This window comes from Corvus brachyrhynchos, unplaced genomic scaffold (genome assembly GCF_000691975.1).
Source record: "Corvus brachyrhynchos isolate BGI_N302 unplaced genomic scaffold, ASM69197v1 scaffold398, whole genome shotgun sequence".
Lineage (NCBI taxonomy): Eukaryota > Metazoa > Chordata > Aves > Passeriformes > Corvidae > Corvus > Corvus brachyrhynchos.
In genome coordinates, this window is record NW_008239780.1 from 3,036,329 (window position 1) to 3,058,383 (window position 22,055).

At 41.7% G+C, this 22,055-nt stretch overlaps 1 protein-coding gene across 1 annotated transcript; it reads right to left on the reverse strand.

The window, feature by feature from the left end:
* IRS4 (insulin receptor substrate 4) lies at positions 1-22,049 on the reverse strand. Its single transcript, XM_008640494.2, has 2 exons — positions 18,899-22,049; positions 1-2,400 (listed from the first exon to the last, which is right to left on the reverse strand). Exons 1-2 carry the CDS (start codon positions 21,768-21,770, stop codon positions 2,396-2,398), a joined length of 2,877 nt encoding a protein of 958 aa, XP_008638716.1. The 5' UTR covers positions 21,771-22,049; the 3' UTR covers positions 1-2,395.
* Positions 22,050-22,055: the final 6 nt, after the last annotated feature.

The window sequence follows — 22,055 nt, forward strand, 5'->3', positions numbered from 1 at the left end:
TACATGAACACGTATTTACTGCAAGTAGCTCTATGGAAAGCCAAGTCAGATAAATATAAACACTATACAGAGCTTCAAGCCAGTCTCCCAAAACCGCAAACGCGATGTGTTTTACAAAGAAAACAACAGAACAATATTTACAATGGAAGACAAAGCCAGATCAATCAGCTCAACTTTAAAACAGATCTGTGAAGCAGAAATAGCAAATATAATGAACAGTTTCAACCATATATGTTTTAGTTTTTACAGACAATAACTGTCCAATATCAAATTAAATTTACAGGACAAACATTGTTCTATCATTGGTATTTTTGTACTATACAGCAGCATAAACGGGTAGCTGGAAGGTAGTATATATAGTGATATGTTTTACATCATCTGAAAATGTTCTTCCAGCACAATACTGAATAAATTAGTTGCTGTAAACTAAGAGATTCAAAAAGATTGCATATTTATTATGCCGTACCTATTAGTATTTGTACCACTATACTTGAGGTTACCCATTTACTTATTTATTCAGCATATATTAAATCAGTGCTGTATATTGTACAATGGCAGCCTCAGGGATCTAATATGAAATAAGTATGTAACAAATTTCTTCAAAACAACCTTTTCCTTTCACATTAAATGTTTAGAACTATCTTCATCCAAATTTTGATTTCTTAGAAAAGATGTAAAGCTTTATAAAAAGCTGTCTACATATTGCATTATTCATTTATGAGACCAACCAACAGCTATATGGCAAGACAGTATCATGGTCTGTAAGAGTGGTCATGTTTTTAATTCCTGTGTGTTTAGCAGCAAGTAATTGTACCAACTGAAACTTCTCTTCCAGAATCAAAAACAGGTCTGTGCTTTTAAACCCTGTAGCAATAGTTTTTCCTGTCACTAAACACTGCATAAACTGATTGGTACCGTGTTTCCTAAAAAAACCCCAAAACAATCACCTCATATTTTAGTGACATGTACATTTCAATACTACTGAGAAATAGATCCAGGTACACATCACTGAACAATCCAAGCTGACAGTGTCTGATTTGTTACACAAACTGTACCAGCAATCTAAAGGTTGTCTGTTGGAGGTGAGGCAGCCTGGCACATCCGTTGTACAATACACATGTGGAGGATTCCCAGCTGTGTGGTGCAGTACAGCATGAGGATTTGTGTACCACTTTGAAACCTTTTAGCAATTGTCAGTGCCTTTTATAATCCATTGCATGTACCAATGACTAGTGTCATGCTCTTTTAAGTTCATAGCAGTGTTAAAAAGCTAAACTTATTTCAACCAAAAAAAAATTCAGTACAAGAGTGAAGCATTTAAATTGTAGAAAAATCAGGGCTTATCTTAAAAATGTCAAATAGTCATTGTTCACATTTCTGTCAGTGGGATAAAGACAATTGATAAGCCAACATTTTACTTTTTTCCCCCCATTATGCCAGAAAGAACGAACAAAAATAGTCCCAAATTTAAAGCGGGACTTTGGTTGAAAGTAAGATCAATTAGGGTGGTTTCCCTTTAAAAAGCTACAGCTGACAAGTCTAATGCAGAAGTCACAAACATTGGATACGACTCCGCAGTTCTCCATTCGAATCCATGAACAAAAACCTCATTTCACACAATTCATATTTATAAACAAGAACAAAAACAATCTACAAGACAACCAGCCCATTAATCCTACTTTGTACATACCAAAATTCTGAGCAAAAAAAATTTCTGTTTAAGCTCTGACAGACACTTGATTTAAAAGCCTCTAGCCTATGCTCAAGAAATACCTCTTGTACCATAAAAGCAAAACTTAAAAAAAAAAAAAGAAAAAAAGGAAAAAAGGCAGAAGAGGTCTCTTTTTCTCAGACCCATCCAGTCCCACAGGTTCACCCCTCAAGCTAATGTGCACCTCTCCCTCCCTCCTTCTGCCCAGTCACCTGGAAAAATCCTGAACTGCCAAAGTATTTCTAAACAATACATGTTTTAAGCTAACCACTTGTTAATGTACCAGAGAAGTAAATCCCACGTTAAACAGACAATCAGAAACCAGCTTTAACTTCTCAGAATATAATTTTTTTTTTTAAATTAACGAGAGAGGCAGCAAGAAGAAAGGGACATACAGGGATCTCCTATTAGCGTTCACACTGCCTCCCAAACAGATATGACATGAAAGACCAAATTCCATCACCAAAGCACAGCTATGAAAAAATCTCAATTCAAATTAATTCAACTGTAGAGAGCTGATGTCTATGAAAAAAAAAAATTAAAAGGATGTGTGTCTATGTCCGTGCTGGTGGAAATGAAAGTAGCCGGCTGGAGCTGAGCTTTGCTTCCAAAAGCACCACACAGTTTCTGGAGTTACCAGCAGAAAAGTCTTCTCTTCCAACAATGGTTTCCATGGCAATGCAGTCAGTCTAGAAAGGAGGGGGGGGGAAAAAAAGTCAGTGACATTTCAAGTGCAAGTTATATCGGAAAAAATTCTTTTCTAGGGAGGAGAATACACGGAGCTTATCCACTGCAGGAAAGAGAGCTGCTGAATGCAGAACGTGGGTCCTGGCAGAGGGAGGGGGCACTCCCAGATGCCAACCCTTCAGAGATCATGAGGGAAGGAAGAACGATGGAGTCTGAAGCAAGCACTGAAGAGACGCTGCAGCCAGAGTGACACGTGGACACGGGACAGGAACTGGGGCAGCAGCCAGCCCATCCTGCCAGCCCATGCTGGGGACAGACCAAGGCTCACAGCTGCCCGCTCCACTGTCCCCCACTCCCCTGCCGAGGCTGCGCAGCGCAGGGGACCCGAGCAGCGCCGCTCACCCGGGTGTGACGGAGGCTACGGCCAACACTCCCACTCACAGCAGGGCAGAGCTGCAACACCAACACTCCCCGCACCTCCAGCTCCAAACAAGGAGCAGCAAGTCATGACAGCTGCGTGCCCTGTCCTCAGCTTTTCAGGAAAAAGCTTTATTTAGTTGTAATTAGAAACACCTCGTAGTACACTCGTCCCCTTTTGAAGGAAGTGTCACTGAAAGGCAACACCCAAGTACAAAAGCACATAGCTACAGCCAGCTCCCTTCTTCAGGGGCTTCAAACTGACACGAAAAGGCAGAAGTCAAAGTGCTTGGTAAAATGAGGGGCAAAAAATATAATCTTGTATTGCAGAAGATACAGATGGGTGACAATGCAGAAATGAAAAAACGAGGGAGTCTGCCCTCAAAGCACAACAGCAGCTCTGCAATTAACCACTCACATGCCGAGGTGAGAGCAACTCAGGAGCTTCCTGATGTGGAAAAAAAATTGATGAAGGGCATGCAAATGCTTTCTGCAGTTGTGTGAACACAATTGAGGACCATATAAAAAGTCACTTTTCAGCTCTCTGCAAAATCCCTTCCGCTCCCAGCTGAGCCAACGTGAACACTGCTTTTCAGTCTGGAGGGCTTCTGCCAACCAAACCAGTGAATCACACTGTCTCCCAGTTGAGACAGACCTTCTTCTACCAGTTTTGTCCTCTCAGTCAAGACTGTCCTCTGCCAGTCAGGTGGCTTTGCTCACCTTCTGTCCAAGATTTGAGGTACATACCTGCAGGATGTTTCCTTGTAGTACAGTGAAGAAGGAAACAGCCAGTTGCTCTCATTGAGAAACAACAAGTGCAAGAGATTTAGTCTTCAGAAAACAACAAATACAGAAATGGCAGCTACTTTTTCCCTCAAAGCCACACAGTGGCTCTCCCCCTGCTTTGGGAGCTGCCTGAGCTGCAGTATGGGAACACTTCATTACACAGCACAGCAATGGCAGACAGGCCCCTGGAACAGAGGAAGAGGTTTCAGAGCTTAATCCTGCCCATGCTCTTATGGTGGGTCACAAGGAAATCGGTTACACCTCACTGCTAAAGAACTCAGATCTTCCTTGCCTCTACCCCAGGGACATGCTAAAGAAAAGATGGCCACATAAAGAACAAGCATTATCTGTAATAATGCAAACCTGTGTATTTACTTACAAACCAATCATGAGGTATGCACAAACTCCACCCTGAGCTAAAGAACTTCTGATTTCTGTCCAGCTAGAAGTAGTGTCCCTTCAAAAGAAACAAGAAAAAAAAAAAAAAAACAGAAAAAAGACTAAAGCTCAGCTGAGCAGCCCTGCCCCATCCCAGCACTCAGCAAAGGCTGCCCATGGCTCCAGAGACAGAGAAGCAAAGGCAATGGCAGGGCTGGCAGCAGTGTGGAAGCATAGAGGGGGTCCCATCCACTTCAGGAGAAACTCCCTTTTAACCCTACACAGCCCTCACCAAGGTCCAGGCTGCTGTGTTTCATTTTCCAAATATTTCAGTGATTTCAAAAATACAGTAACTTACTTTTCCTCAATTAAAGAAAGAAATGGCCAAAATACACCCACAACTTGAGAATCTCTATTTGTGTTATTTCACAGACATCATAAGATCACTACAAAAAGCTATTGCTTTGTAGACACAGACCATGATGTGGTCAGCAACGGCTTTGTTTTCACAAAAGCCAACTGAAGCTTTTATTTCTGAAATTATTTTCCTCTTTAGAAAAATATTGTTTTGTTTTAAGACCAAAGGATGAAAATATGCACCACTGCTTGCAATGAATCACACCTCAACAATGCATGGAAGTCAAACATTAAAACAGTTAAAGCTTCTATATTAAACTTATACTCAATAAAAATTAACTTTACCAGCACCCCCCCACCCTTTCCTTGCTGTGGACCTGTAAGCTCACATGAAAGGAACTTCAAAAACTGTCTCTGCTTTTGTCAGGACATTTTTCCTCCACGCCTTACACACAAGGCACACCTGAAAGCTGTTTGACAAGTTATTCTAATCTCTCCAAGCACATCCCCAAAACATTTTGAAGAGCAAAGGCCCAGGTGCTTGAATCAGACAATCCCATATGGCAGAACTCAGTATTTATACCTAAAATGTTTGGAAATTTTCATAAACTAATGCAAGTTACATTTAAGGTATTTGGAGGGGAAGGGGAAGGGCTTAAGAGCAAAAAAACCCCAAGCCTCTTTAAGTCCTAAATTTAATTCTCTGAAGCAGCCTGGTGTACTCAGGCAGCAGCATGGCAACCAATTCTAAAGCAAGAGCACCAGGTAACTGAGCAGAACCCAGAACAGCACAGATATATTTATAAGAAACCAGAAGAAAGCCTGGGACCCCCCTGCATCCCCCCTTCCCAAAACGCTGCCCTTTTTGAACAAGAGCTCATTAATTTGCTGCCCCCATGATTATAAATTACACTTCAACATGTTTCTTCTTCATTTTTCAGGTAAAACAAAATTGTGTGTACTGTAAATAAACATAAGGGAGTTTCACATAAACATTACCTACAAGTTGATGTCAGTCTCATAAAGCCTTGAGTCTTTCATACATGGAGCTATTGGTTGTCACCACTTCTCTAATCCCCTTATTAAAGCTGCAAACTGCAATACTGAAGTTGGAGTAGTACAGCTGGCTGGTGCCCTGAGTCATCAGCTTTTTTTTTTTGTATAAAAATATCAAGTATTTTATATATATATATGTGGACACATATATCAGTCTCAGAAAGAAAAGGCAAAGATCACTCTCAGATAGAAAAGGCAAACAGCAACTTGTGAAATGTGACCACATAAAAGAAAAAAATTTCATCTGAAATCTAAGAGGAGACCGAAGTATTGCCAGATCCCTCCTGCAAAGTGCTGCAGTCACCAGCATTCCCGAGGGCTGTCCCTGGGAGCCCATTCATGCTGCAGGGCGACCGCAGCCAAAGGCCCGCAGGTCACCCAGCACCAACCTCCAGGCATCACAGAAATCCCATGTCATGACCAGTGGCGTCTGCACCCACGGGCGAGTGGGGTCTGTAGCCCAGCCCGAGGCAGCTGTGCAGTCACAGTCACAAGCCCTGACACAATTCCTGAATCACGGAGCTGCCAGAGCTTCCCCCCACACCCCTGGAGCTGCACTGGATCACACCAACCCCTCACTGAGTCTCACGGGTCAGTGCTGCCACTGCCCACAGGCAGCCAGCAGCACCTCGGGGTCACCTGGGCACCAGGGAGGTTTATCGAGAGGCTCCTACACAAGAGAAGTTGTTCATCAAAAGAGGTGTAAAATGAGTTTAATGTAAGTGAGAACAAGGCCAGTGCGTGTTGTGCTGCTGATACCTGGATTCCCACCTCTGCGGCCCCTACCAGAAGGATCCTTTTGAAAGGATGTGGCCTTATTTTGAGAGGTTGCAAGAGCACCTGCACATTAAGCTCCTTAGTGGCTCTTCTCTCCCTCACCTGATCTGCTTCCATTTTTTCATTAACCAATTGGTGAAGGAAACCTAATGAGGCCATGCAATCCTTGAAGAAAAAAGCAGTGCTTCTGTGAAGCTGAATAATCTTATTTCAGTCTCACAATGTAAGATTCCTCACACATCGATTTTTTATGTTAATAGTACAGATATGAGAATTGCTGATCAACAATAAAAACCGGATTAGCACTTCATACCAGATCCCATATGAATGGATTTAACTCAGCACTGACTGAACAGTAAAGGAAGCTGTCAGAAAAAAAGGATGAAGAAACTCTTCTATAAGGTAAACAAATTATGAGATGTGAACTAGCAGAGTCAAGAGGTACAATGCTCACAACAATGCTCACAGAGTAACCCAGCATTCCCCTGAAGTTCTCAAACATAAATGCTACCAAATAAAACTTAGTGGCCAGGCCAGACAGAACTTTCACTTGCAGTGTAAACACACAGCTGTTCCTGGACTGTCACAAGCTCTTCCAAGAAAATCTACTCAGTCTACAAATAAATAAAAAAAAAAAAAAAAAAAAAAAAATCTGGTAACTGATCATAACAAACAAGCAGCAGAAAAACCTCTGCAAAAAACTTTTCCACGCAGCCCAGAAATATACTACTCCAAGTAGTTTTCATTGCATTGCACCATACACTGGGCTTTTCTATCCAAATTTCAGCTCTATTAACAGATTTTGCACAAAAGCCTCAGCCTTTATTCAAAATTGAGTTCTACTGCTTCAGGCTAGTGACAACAATACAAATTCATCTTCCTATCAATGTTTAATATGTAAAATGAGTCTACAAAGCATCCAAACATTTTCAAAGTTCATCTTACAAAATATATAAGCAAAGTTTGGAAAATTGAAGCAACACTCTCTTCATTACACAATTCCATTTCAATTCATCAGTTTAAGATGGGATCAGATTATAAAACTACATGCAGTTGTCTGAATTTTGCTGAAGAACAATCAGAGTAAAAAGGTCACAAGGCAGAAGAGAAACTAAGGGACAAATATTTAAAATAGGATGGCAGCATGCCATTGCTCAAAAATGTTTTATTTAAAATTAAGGAACACACTGAGAAAGCACCCTTCAAGTTTTCTATGCAAAAATCACATAGTTTTATAAAAATTAGGGGCAGAGATGTAAATGAGTTGTAATTCATTAGATGCAAACCCAGTGCGTTCCACTTGAAAATGTATCAGATGAGAATATACCTAATTTACACTTTATTTCCTGCATCTGAATTATCAAGGCCACACAAGTCAGGACACTTTGAAACATACTGAGAGGCTTTAAGAATACAGCAGACATACCCTAATACTCTCAAAGAAATCCATCCTATATAATACCTGTTTTCACAGGAAAGGCCTTTACTGACATAATTCTGCAACTGATTCCTAAAAAGCTAAAAGCTTTGCTTACAGAAGATATTAATTTAAGATAATTAAATTATTAAAATCTCCATGTCAAAGACTAAGACAGCTTAATGCTTTCTGGAGAACACTGCCGAAGTTCTCCATTTCCTGAACTTCAGGTTAGGGGGAAATCAGAATTAATCTGATTTACGCAGATCATAAGCAGCAGAGCAGCCTTAGACTTTTTTGTGCACATGGCCACACAATATTCCTGTTGTTCAGGAAAGCACTAAACCCAGCACAACCTCAGGACACAATATGGCATCTAAAGGCATTTTGTTCAGCAGCCGGGCCAGGGCAGGAGCAGGCAGCGAGTTCCACGTGGAGCCCTCCCCACGGCAGACGGGCCAGGGAGGGGTCATTTTCCCAAATACATTCTTCACAAATTAGTGAGAAATCTTTTTTTTGCCCCAAATCTTACCAAATACACAGTTACTATCCCATGTCATTGCCCTATTTCTTGGAGTTCTTATTTTAATGGCATCGCTTTAGACCTTGCTAGAGGCAAGCAGTGTTACTTGAGAAAAGCCAAATTTCTTCTTAATTTGCACCTGGCAGACACCTAGTCTAGAAATACAAATCAAAACCTGACACACTTGCTGCATCCCTCACATGTGCAGTTACAGTGCCTGGGTGACCCAAACAAGGCCCTCATACGGAGACATCCTGATTTGGCAAGGTGTTCAACTACCTGCTGACCACCAAGCACATACTCCATGTACTTTCTTCAGCCATCAACAGACTAATGATCCTCAAAATCAGCTAATTAATGTATGTTGTACCTATAATTTTACTGACTTTCCACAAGCAGAATTTGGTTAAAAAAACACCCTGTTGCATGACCCACTTTTCACTGGATAAACTACTTAAGCACAGCAACTGGTAACAATATTCCAGTGAATTAGACTTCTAAAATTTAGAAGGCAAAGTTACTCTTACAAATAAACTTTATGCACAATTGTTCATTCAAAACATGGTTTTGCTATTACTAGTGCTCAGCAATTTCATGAGCCAAAATCCTCTCCCATGCCTTAAGATAACTTCTATTCACTTTGCAAAAATGCCTTATCTTTTGCAACAATGGCTTTTTTTCCCTGTTTGAATAAACAGCAGGGTTGTTTCTAGGAAGGCCTTATGCGTACTCCCTAATGTCATCTCTTTTACTGATACTATTCCTAGAATTAGTAAACTTGCATGCAGTTTTGGCAGAGGTCTAATACGAAGTCAAATTGCACTGGACAGCTTGACAAGAAGTTGCTGGGGCTTTTTTTGAGTTTGTTTGGAGGTTTTAAACTAAATTTCTATTACAATATAACACAACAACACTAAAAATTAACTCTTCTCCACCTCAAAACATATAGTTCAAAGTTTCAGATTTTCATGTTGCATAAGAATTAAAAAAAAGTTCCGCTTTTGAGAAAGCATTCTCACAGCAAGTGTGTGAGTTACTGCACCTGACCTCCTGAACCACAGAAAATATGGGTAAATTTTAGCAAAAAAACCCCAAAATTGTTTGTGTGGGTTCTGGGAATACCACCTGCTGCAGTTCACTCTGCTCCCCTGACGAAGGTCAGGAGGGAGCCCTCAGTGCCAGTCGGGAGGAATATTTCCTGTCTGTGCTCTTGCTGCAAAGTGGGCATTATGAACTGTTTGGAAACAAATAGGAAAGAAAACAGCCACAGCAAAACACCTCTGCATACACAACCCTGCTTCCTGTATCCAGAAAGGACTTGGAATACTTGGAAAGTTTGAGTAGTGCAGAAAAACTCCTGCAAGGTGTGACGCAGCTTTCCAGAGAGGAACAGACTGGTAACAAGAATCCTTCAGCTTGCAGAGAAGTATTGGGACATAACAGGAAATTTTAAGAGCCCAGATTATACCACAGGTCCACACTATGTGTGGTACAACACACTGAACAAGTGTATGGCAGAGGAGGGCACAGCATCTACACAATCCTAAGTGGCCTGGAGAAAAAAGATAAGATTGGTTATCTCTTCCACTACACAAACCAGGGGCTGCCAAACAAAGCTGGTACAGAGCAGGGTCCGAAACAGACAGAGGTCTGCATGCAGCACATCCTGACGGATTGCAGGCTGCTGTGGACACAAGTTTATACAGGATCAAAGAGAGGATGGAAAAGTACTTGGATTAAATATCCATAAAGGATTATAAAACAGACAAACTACATTAGGTTCAAGAAATCCCCCAAGCTGAAAAAAAAAAAAAAAAGAAAATCAGAGGCTGGGTGTATGTTTGTGGGAAGTATTATACACACCTGCCCTGCTCTTCCTCTGCTGGGTGGTGTCTGCTTGCAGCCACAGGTCTGGGGCTTGAGTGAGCCAAACTATTGTTATAAACACAACCAAGAGAAAGGGCAGTATCACCCATGACTAATGAAATAGCTCCCCACCTTTCAAACCACCCTTCCCAAGACTTCCTTTCTACACGAAGTTTCACGTGTCATAATTCATCCCTTCCCTCTTCTCAACCACTTTAGACATCAACACCTGCAAGCATTCAGCACTACTTTTTTCTTTCACCTCTAGTGCCATAAATGACTGTCAAAGGCAGAATGTTACTACACAGCCACATACCCACATAGTTACACACCTTTTGCTCATGTGTGCTCACACAGAAAAAATAAATATATCTTCACTATCAGCCACTCTGCTATCACACACAGCAGTGGCATGCATCAATTTTTCACATTTCCTAATTATTACATTATTGACTCTCCATTAACATAAGGACACTCCATACCCTGGCTCATACAGGGGAGGAAGAAGAAGGGTTCAGATTGGACTGCATGTGTGAAGCAACAGCTTCTCAAACCACAGGACATGCCCAAGAGCCAAGGATTGCACCTTCAGCTTCTAGGAGCAGTTTGGGAGCTCACAAGGACAGAGTTAAACTGACTCTAAACACAGACAACGTTTAATCAACAGTGTGGAACTCTTGTTTAGTGTCTACCTTGAGGAATATGTCAACGTTAATATTTCAGTCACTCATACCCTCAACAGTGAATCAAGCCTCAATACTGCCACCACTTCCAGCCTTACCCACAATCACTGCAGCGTCTGTTCAACCTGATCTACAGACACAGAAATAAAGTAACTTTCTCCTGTGAAAGTGATTGTGCTGCACTCCAGCTTCCACAGACCTCATTCCTGCAGCTGACAGCACTGCAGCAGCAACGAGCAGGTCTCACACAGACCTCCCCATCTAGAGATGGGCTCCAAATGCTCTGGCGCATTGATTACAAATTCTAAAGGTGACTATCTCCCAAGCCCCACTGTGCCTCCTCTCCAATGCTAGAAGGCTGCCTGAAACTCAAGAGATGCCACCTAAAAACAACCGAGAATGAACCATAGTAACTCCAAGGCAGTTCCACCAGCTTGGCTGCTTCTGGAGCAAAGTCACCAAGAACAGAGGCCCCAGTCCCTGCAACATTAACTGCCATGGGATGCTGCACAGGGTGATCCTGTGCTTTGGTATGCATTAAAAAAACACCCCCGCTCACACCAAATCTACCAGCCACATGTCTGCAGGAAAATTAACTTACAGAAAGGAAAAACAAATAAAACCAGAAAAAAATTATCACATTCCACATCTAAAAGGGAGAAGTAAACACTGGGACATGCTCCTAACTCAGAGATACATGCTGGCCCACATTCCTCTTACCAAGATTAATATCCTGGCCAGTGTTCTGACATTTACCTCAACCTTTTCAAGTCATTTAAACCATTACAGCTGCTGTATTTATAGCTCACTACCTTCCCTTGCTCCCTGCCATGTGCATACTCTTCCAAGTGCCTCCACCAGCTTCCTCTCCTATCTCAGCAGCCTTTTATCTCTTCCAGGCTCTTATCTCGACTCTGCCAATGGCAGCAGCCTTGATCTCTATCTTACTCTCCACCCCAGCGCATTAGGTTTCATCCATCCCTTTAGTTTCATCTTTAAATTGTAAGCTTCTTAGGAGATGGACCAACACATTTACATTTGCGGCACCACACAGGGACCTCCATCCTGTCTACCTGTTCAGGTTCCACAACAAGTAGAGATCATGTCTGGAGAGATCCTGTCTGGAGCTACAAGCTTCATTAACAGACTCTGTCGTAATAACATCTGAATGACCTCAAGATCAAATCTGTTCATTTTTTCATCTCATTTCTAACTGATTTCCTGTTCACCACAATCTGCAAGTTAAAAACATCTTGTTCTAAAAACACTTAAACACCCACCCCCAAAAAAATCACATGGTGAAATATAGACAAAAAAGGCCTCCCAAAGCATCTCACATAACAAAAAGCAAATGTTGTTAAGGAGCAAATGTATTACTAAAAAAGCAAAGAGCTTACAAATTGTTCTAACAGATTAACTTAAGATTCAAAATAATTCCATACAGGAAACAGAAACCCCAGTGCCTGTCAATAGCTTAAACAGGGGTTTCATACAAATGAGGTACCCCATGGCTCACAAGAAAAGCTCTGCTTGGGCTTGTATGCAATCAGTGTATATTTACCAATGATGCATCGGCTTCACTGTCACTAAGACCTTCCCAAACTCCTGCTAGCCTAAGAGATCTGGGTAAGAAGAAGTACTAGTTCCCAAAAAATGATTAAGGCTCAGGCTATCCAGAAGGAAAAAAAGTTACATGGCAAATTCATCTGGTCAGCAAGAACCATAAAGAATAAAGCAAAATGGGTCAGCATGAGTACAGGAACACAATCACACTATTCCCTGTGGAAGGAAAGTATCCCTCATCAGTGCCTCAATAAATTCAGAAATCAATTTTAATAGGGTTTTTTTTTCAGCCCTTTTGATATTATTTCCTATGATTTTCAGATGAAAAAAAAAGCATTTTGATATCCTCAGTCATTCCGCAAAAGTCTGTTCTACTAAAAAGGAAACCTTTCTCCAAGTAGGCAGCATATTTATCAGCCTTTTATACCCTAGCAAAAAGGAAGTACTATTCTTATCTATTTTATGTCCTAAATAATAATTCAGTTTGGTATTTATAGAAGTTCATAACATACATATGCTATGCAATGAATACAACCCCTATTTACCTTTAGTAGTAATTTAAAAGTTTTCAATTTTCCTAAGTCACATTAAGTTGTACCATCACCTTGGGATTACAGCCAAATCCTTACTATAGCAATTTCAGTATAAGCCACCTCTTTCAAAAACCCCCTCTTCTTGGAAGAATAAAAAAAGGTTAGACCTCACACTTAACTCACGAATCACTGGCACACAAAACACACGTATACACACACACAGGTGCAGTCTCAACGGTTGCATCCAACCATAGATCTAAATCAACAGAAAAATAATGTTTGGAAATAAGCAACCTCTGGCCCTGAAGATACAGCTCATGACTTCAAGAGGGCAGAAAATTCTTGCTAGCAGTCTACTAACACTGCTTCTCCTGGGGTAATGCTACTACACATGAAGCAAAATCCCCACAAATCCAAACACTTATATGTTCAAGATCATATAGATAAGATACTCGGTAACACCTCTAAAATGCCTTTGATGAGTTAGGCTTATTTACCTTTGTCTTCCCACTGCCCTCAAGTATGTCAGAAATCCCTTCCTGATCACGGTTCTGCCTCTCAAGTAAATCATAACCCGTCCCTAAGCTGAGTGACCTTCACAGAGTTGCAGGGCTTGATTAAAACTGGAACATACTTCTCTCTCACTTTTTCCCTTATAACTGCCTAAACCTGTAAGACAACAGTGCAACTTGATCACAGGATTGTTGTGAATATGTAGAACCTAAAGTGAAAAAAGTTAAACAGCCAATTTTCAGGGTGGACCATCGGACAGTTCTCCAGTCAAGTCATTACACACCATTTAGGATGTGTCATAAGATAACAGGCCATTTTTAGGAGAAAACAGCAGTAGTAGTACATCCCCAGGCTCCAGAAAGCTTGGCTCTCTCACACCTGCCTTTCAGTTTTATCACTCCATTTTTCTCTGAGCTGAAGAATGCCACATTTGATCACAACAGTACCTAAAATAAAACTCTAGAGTTTGTTTCCTGCTTCAGCTCAGAAAAACAAACTTGTTAGCGCAATCAACAGAATTCAGCATGGTTTTGGGAGCACCACAGACCCACAAACAGAGCACACACACACCAAGGTACAACACAGTACTATAAGCTCTTTTTAGTACCACCCAAAACCTCAAGGTATAAATCCTCCCCCAAGCAATCAATATGAAGAAAATGTATTAAAGATCCTTTCATAAAAAAAGGACCATATGCAGAGAAAAGCAAACCCAAACTCTACCTACTGCTAACATACCACTGGACATACAAAAACCCCAAAGAAATACCTAGTGACAAACCACCCCAGTAATCACATGCTGGAATACAGCCTCTGGAAAGACCAACCAAGTGCTGCCCACCCTCTGCAACTCCAACCTGCTGCCCCAGCAACAAGGGAACAAGGGGCCCTAAGACATCAAGGGAGGAGGGGAAAATGTGAAGTTGTAGAGGGAAAAGTAAAAGCATAATAATGTATTTAAGATTTCAACAAAAGACTTTAAAATAAAAAACAAAGCAAATCCAAAAACAACCACAAAAAGCACTCTGAACCCATGCTGGATTAATCCCAGACCACCCTGCATCCTGCAGCCAATGCTTTAGCCTACTAGATAGCTACACGCAAAAGGTTTTAGACCTCCAAAAAGACAAATGTCACCATCAGCTGCAACTATGGATTTGAAGTCTGGAAAGCTGATTTCCAGAAGTATTTCAACACTGACTCCAAGTAAGCATTCTCTTTCAATGGCCAGGGAATATGCTTGTCTCAGACTTTCTCACCAAAGTATAAGTAAAACCAAACTGATTCTTGGTCAAATATGTCATAATTAACTCACTCCCACGCCACAAGGCAAAAATCTGTTCTGCCTTCAGCAGCTCATATACTACTTGAGAAAAAATTACCCTGGGTATTTTTAAGCATAGCTGTAAGTTACTCAAGGCTGTTAAAGTGGCATCTGTTACAGCAAGATTAAAACGGTTTGAGTTGTTTGGGTTTTTTTAAGAATTATTATCCCAGCACTACTTCAAAGATGTAGGATACACAGCAGCATTTGGATGTGCTGCAGTAGAGTTCTTCAAATTATTTTTAAATGGGCCCCTGCCTTAAGTATTCTGCCAACATAGAAAAGCCTCAGTTTGAAACAAACTTTAAAACCACTACTTTGAAACCCAAAAGGAGCAGTTATTTGCCTCATATCCCATAAACTGCCATTTACTATATTAGTAATAGCTAAAACTTCCAGCTTCTGAATTTCTCAAAGTGTATATTGTTCCTTATATTCTTCAAGATTTTGCATTTGAAATATGCAAGTTACCAGAAAGAATCTGGACAATTTGGAACACAAATTCTGCTTTACAGCTGTAGTTGTTTTCCTTCCTCTCAGCTTCCCAAAGTGTACACAGCACTCTCACCCAGCCTAGCACAGGAGGAGATTAAAAAGGTGAGGAACACCTAAATTATAATCCTGCACTTTAGAGAACACCTTAAATAATGTCTTAGCATAGTGTTAGAGTATCTGGTAAGTATCAGAGTAGCAGATAAGATTAAAGAGTGGGTGTAAAATAGCTGAGTTGCTATTAAGCTGAACATTACATTTACTCCAAACAGTTTTTTTGAGTCCAGGGTATCTTTGCAGGTATAACATTTCTAATTAAGACTGAAGAAACTTGTATTATACAGGACTCATTATGCATTTTATTACCGCCCATTCTCATTATCCTGCTCAGTTTCTACAAGGTCCAATAACAAGGTATACATTAGCTAAGCCCTGTTTGAAGTAGCTTTAGTGTTCTGTACTCCTAGCACAAAATGTCATGACTCAGATTCATGTAATCAAAACTGCAAACCGCTTGCTTCAATATTGTGTAACAATTTCATGACGAAATTGTTTTGCTAATGATCTCCTTAAACTGCAAGCACTGAAAATCAGGACCTTATATTCTTTTTATCATTATCAACAAAAAACCTGAGCTCAGCTTTGCCTAAACCCCCAAACAAAGTTTAGTAACAAGTCAGGCCTAGTTACCATTCCAAGTTTGTCCTTTCCCGTTCCTCCATACACATCATGAATGGAGAAGGAGGAAAAAAAAGTTTGACTCACATCAGTGAACCTGAACCAGAAGTAGTTTGGGAATTACAATGAGGGAGCAGTGATGCATTGGAAATCACTACACCACCCTCGGCAGTTTAGAGAACACAGCTGAGTCACAGAACACAATATTCCATTTAAGCAAACAAAACAAAAAAGGAAACAATCCGAGGCTAGGAAATGTTTTCCTGCCAACAAAACTGTGGTTCAGGGAAAAGAGATAAAGTTCTCTACCTGACAGAATTTAATACAGACGGGATAGCTCCTTTCTAGGAAGTAAAGGGTAAATACATCTGCTAAGTATTTTCCTTAAGAATGGATATAGCCACAGAGCACTTTTTCAGGCAGAGAGACTGAAAAAGTGAGATGTAGTAGGAAAGACAGCACTCTGTTCTGCTAAGTCTCCAAAAGTATTAAAAATATCAATTACCCAAAGGCACACTACACCTCTTCAGGAGACAAGAGGTTTAAGAGTGAAGCTTCATTTTCACTACTTAAAATGGAATGTGAAAATATTTCTCTGGATTACAGAAAACTTTTTAAATATGAAAAAAAAAAAGCTTTATTGCAATAGAAACCAATAAGCTGTTTAAAGAATACAGACTTCTAAAACTGTGCTTGCTATATAGCTTAGAGACATGATTTTGTATGTGAAAGTAAACAGCTATCTTCATAATCAAGAATTTTAAGTCATTGCTGAGAAACAGATATACACCACCAATTTGAATACAGTACTGTATTCAAGTCTGGGAAGTTGCTTTTAGCCTGGACTATTCCAAAACCTGTTCACCCCTTCATGAGCCCCTGCAAGTGACTGGTGTCCACACCTCACCTACCTTCCTACTATACACCAGAAATACTTTACACTGCCTTTATAAAAAACCGTCAGGCCTTGCATAATTCTGTGTTTCTTTTTAGGACTAGAAAGATGCTTAATTTCCTGGCAAAGCCCATGTTTTTTGCACAGAGTTGTTTTTGCCTCCTTTTAATGCATTTCATTTCCAGAAAACTTCCAATTCCCAACAAAAGCGAGCAGCTGTTATGCCTCTCACTTCTCTGCAGCTTGTAATAGACAAGAGAAAAACCCCTAGCACAGGACTGTAGACACTTTGCTGTAGCAATAATAAGCATAAGCAAAATGCTTATGATAAATACAATTTCTAAACACAGTATCTCTTGTAAAGTATTTTTCAATGTAATATTTACAGTACAGCTGAAAGGAAAACATCTTTGTTCTTTTTTCATCTTTATTTTGTAAAAATATTTTTTGTTACTTTATAGCACAGAATTTAGTCATATGAGGGGAATAAGATCAAGTTAAAAATTCTGCTGGTTTTGGAGGTGCTGTAAAAAAAAAAACACGAAAAAACAAACACAAATCAGCCGCAGCAATCACTGTGCTTCGGACTGCAGATTTAGCAGACAAATCTTTGAAGTGCTGAAAGACTAACTTTGGAAGAAAGCACTTCTTGGACTGGCAACTTTCAATGTCTTCTAAATTTGATTCCAACCAACAAAACAAAGCAGAGGAGAAAAAACCACTGAAGCAAACCACACATTTCTGAGCAGCCCCAAGCAGTGCTGCCAGACTCCGAATGGCATGCAACCTTAGTCAGGCTTGGACCTTCCACTAGTAAAGGCTATACAATTTTAAGCTCCTGCAATACCTTCTACCTTTAGAAACTTAGTTCTAAAGCAAAACTAGAAAAAAAAAATCATTTCTGTGTTTAGGATTGTAATTAAAAATATTAAAAATATAAAAGTCAGCAGCAACCTGCCCCTTTACTGTTTTATCTGTGGACAGGGTAGACAAGTATCAATGTCCAACCATGATTAAATATTTCCTCTTAGTATCCAACAATTACTGACTACACATACATTTGCAAAGAGAGGAAAACATCATTTCCAATAGAATTGGTTTTCTACCAGGAGGGCGAATTACTATAAGGAGTTCAGTGGGTCACTGGCACCAAAGCAATGATTACTCTTTGAGAGTTCCAGCACAGCACTCACACACTGCTGCTCAGGCGGGGGATATGCACACCACCACTAATTTACTGGCTTTGCTCCCACCATGAGAGCTTATCATATGAACAGGAGTGTCCCTCCTCTTTCCCATACTCTTCCTCCCCACCTGCAACACCTTTATTTTTACACATACTTCAAAAACTGTATTACCTGACACCTGGGTCAGACCACTGACAACTTGAAAGGCAGCAGCCTCCCCTCCCAAGTTTCAGACCTGGAAGACACTGCTTAGAGCCTGCTCTTCCTCAAGCACAGGCATTCCTCACCTGCTACACAAAAGGCAGATCCCAGGGAAAGGTTACAGCTCAGCTGAGCCCTAAGTGGTGAATGTGAAGGCCTTGGGCTGCCTCAGCCCCCTTCCCACTGGTCAGCCAGGTCCTCAGGCTTCTCCAGAGCACACAAGGATACTCTGGCGGCCAGAGCTCAAAAGGAGCCACCAAACCTCCAAAGGAAAAAAAACTGAGTTCTGTTTACATAAGATTCAGCTAAATAAATCTGGGCAGATTTGCACATTAAAAAACCCTGTAATAAGAATTTCAACTACATTACTTACAAGAAACATTTAAGCCTCAAATTTTGAGGTCTAAACCAAATTTAGCCATTTTGAGCTTTCAAATTACAAAAATTTCAGTTCAGGAAAAAAAAATGAAGAGTCATCTAGTTCTAAGGGAAGAAGAGGAAAACAGAACTGAAGGCAAGAGCTACCATAACCTCAGGAGAAGAATTCACAACATGAAATACCATTAATGCTTATGCTAGCAAAATTAATAAAAGAAAAAAAAAAAGGCAGATGACAGTTTGATAACCCCTCTGAGTGCCTAGAAGAGGCACATAAATCCTTTAGGCCAAGGACCACATCCCCTCTCGCTGCTGTTCAGTGGTTCAGATGCTGCACTACAACAAAACTGGTTGCACTAGAATAACACAGGAGATTATAAAAAGCATTTACCCCACTCTGAAGACAGCATTAAGCAGACAATCTAATTCCTACGGTTAAGCAAGCATGACAGGGAAGTGCTTTTAAAGTTACAAACCTTTTCTCGCAGCGTTACACTTCAGCCCATCTGATCTGCTGAAATCTATGCTTACGTAAGCTCCACTGTCCAAACCTGAAGTACCATTTTGGAGATGGCAAGCTGGCGCTGTAGTACTCGCCTCACAGCTTAGAGGGTCATTGCGTAAATTCAGAGCAATGTAGTTCAAGCCATTCTGAAATCCAGTTGAGGTGTCCCTGGACATTTTGCTTTCCTGACAATCAGAAATGTTTTCATCCGGTTTCAACCAAACGTTGTCAAATGAGGCAGAGCTGTGTCTTTTGCTACTGTCAGTAAAGAAGGAGGATGAAGTCGTCACAGTCCCAGCAGAAGAGAATGTTTCAGAACTGTGTCTCCTCCTGCCTTGAGGGTCAGCTCGAATCACTTTCGGCCCCATAGGAGGATCAGAGCTAGGGACAGAAAAGCTACTGCTACCAGCATATCGATCAACAATGCAGAGTCTATTAACGATGGAAGAAGGACTATCCATCTTTACACCATTATCAGATTCAGTGGCAAATGGCCTTGGTGGTGTTGCTGCCATGTTGAATGTCATCTCAGTGTAGTCATCAGTCCTGTTACTTGCTGTGCTAACACAAGCAGTACCAAATGAAAGCCTGGCATAGTCAGGGTTTGGTTGATTTCTAGGAATACTGGAACTTGCATAAATTGAAATATCTGTTAGAGAGTTCGACAGTTCCTTCACTGCTTTCGGTGACTGCACATCCAAGTCAACACTCATGTAATCAGAGAGCGGTGACTGTCTGTGGTCACTACTTGAGCCTAGAGATGATGGCGATCCTTCTGCAGATAAGGAATACGGTGTGTTACTCACCTTTTCATTAAAATCAATATTTATGTATTCACCAGGACTCGCTGGCTCAGGTGGAACTGTTCGATCATACATTCTGGGGATGGTATTACTCCCTCTCGTACCTAGGGGCAGTCGTGTGGGCCTGGTAGCCCTGTTCTGCACAAGTCCTTCATCTGAACCTTTCAGTGTCGGCAATTTAGAGATGCCATTAGCCAGAGTCTCACTGCTGACCCCCTTTACATTTTCTGGTCCACCATACAAGAGTTTTCCAGGTGAAGACATTGGAACATATTCACTGTGGTCACCATTTTGTCCTGATAATGCCTTAAAGCTTCGAGGCAAAGAGAAATATGAACTAAAACCTTTGGAAACAGAAGTGGTGTGAATATAATTTGAATCACTGGGGTGCTTTGGAGCTGAATTACCAGGTGACATATCCATATACTCGTTGTTTACGATCTTCTCGTTACTTCCTTTAGAAGCAAATCCAGTTAAAGGACTCCGTACAGGTGAAGAGCTGCCCTTTGGAAACATCATCATATAGCCTCGGGAGTCAACCTGAGATGGTGACCATGAATTGTTAATCTGTTTTGGAACAGACATGCTTTTAGGAGTCATTGGCAAATAATCACTGGTGCTGGATAAAGAAGATGCAACTCCTGGCATCATCGGCATGTACCCATCATCCCTGGCTTTACTCCTACTTTGGTTACACATGGAATCAAGGTTAGTGTCACTGTACTCCAATTCATGGTTATCTTTCAATTTTGGTGTTTCAGAGTAAAGTAATCGTCCGTGATTTCCTGCAGAATCTTCATCCAACAAAGCTGTAGTTTGTGTTGTCTTCTGCTGCACTGCTACAGAAGTTGGTTTTGTTAGAGAGTAAGTTCTTTTCCTGAAACACTTTTCAGCCTCCATATAATCATCTCTTGAGCCATCATCTCCCTGTTGCTTACTCATGGACATGTATTCATTCAGACAGTTCTCCTCTCTGATAGGTGGTGTGTTTCCCAGGGAATCTGGTGTATTACTCCTCACCCGAAAGTACCTGAAATCTCCAGGGCTGGAGCCGTATTCATCAGAAGAGATAAATCCCCCATCACTCGGGGAACCACAAACAGACGAGCTAGAAGGCCGGGTCAGCATGTCCGAAGCAGAACCATGGCCACTGCTGGAAGAAACACTGATGGGACTTGTGGTGGAGGGAAAATGAGAAACAGGCAGCGAAGCAGACCTGGTGTGGTAAGACGAACTGAAAGCAGCTCTCACATACCTTCCACTTCCTTCTTGCCGGCCCAAATTCATCCTTGCAGTATTCAGGTGGATCAGACTCCCAGTCACTGACCTAAAAGGTCTAGTCATGGTTCCTTCTCCTTCACTGGATGTTCTGAAGCGATAGGAGCTGTTGCTTTTGGTGGTAGGAGGAGTCCCTCCAGCAACACTCTCAGTTCTAGATCTTCTCTGCAAGCCTGTCTGGCTGGGGGGTAGGTTGCCCAAGTTCCTCCTGGTGGTGATGAAGGAGATGGGATTGGTACCGCTGCCACCACCAGAAGACTGGCTCTTGCTTCGGGGCCTGAACTCTGCAAAGGTCTTTAGAGCTTTCATGGTATCCAGAAAAGTCTCGTGCATATTTTGGGCAACAACCGAATCATCCACTTGCATCCAGAGTTCTCCAGGCCCAATAGAGGCAGATCTGCCCACTTCGATAAAGAAGAAGTTCTCTGAGTGTCCACAGCGGCGAATGTTCATAAGCTGCAAGTGAACAGAGGGCACCTCTGAGTTCAGCTTGACGAGGTGGATGGCCTTGCTGGAGAGGCACAACCTATACACTCCAGTGAGGTTTTTTGTTTGTCCCAAGCCTTTGGGCTTCACGTTGACCTGCCACACCTCCTTGAACACAGTGCCGGGCCTCAGGGCAGCCCCGTAGTGCTCATCATCTTCGTACACCTGCTGATCGGCATGGTCCTCCTGCTCCAGGAAGCCCCTCTTGCTCTGATTCATGAGCTCGCTGATGGCCTGGTACCAGGCCTCCTGCTCGGCTTCGTTCTCGGCCAGCATGGCGAAGTACTCGTCCTTGGTGTACAGGGCGATGATGTGCTTGTGCTTAGCGTCGGCCCGGCGGCTCACGGTGAAGCACTGGTACAGGGGAATGACCCGCTTGGGCGGGGGGCAGCACAGCGCGCCCCCCCCGCCGGCCCCCGCCGCCCGCAGGCTGCTCTTGAACTTCTTCTCACTGTCATAGTACTCCAGACGGGCGGGGGCCAGGTGGCTCTCGGCCCGCAGGACGAAGTAGCGCTTGTGTCCGTGCTTCTGCTTCCGCAGGTACCCACACTTCCTCACGTC

What these genes read in the sequence shown, in the direction of transcription:
- IRS4 (XM_008640494.2), bottom strand. Translation starts at nt 21,770, where the DNA reads ATGCTGGCCGAGAACGAAGCCGAGCAGGAGGCCTGGTACCAGGCCATC.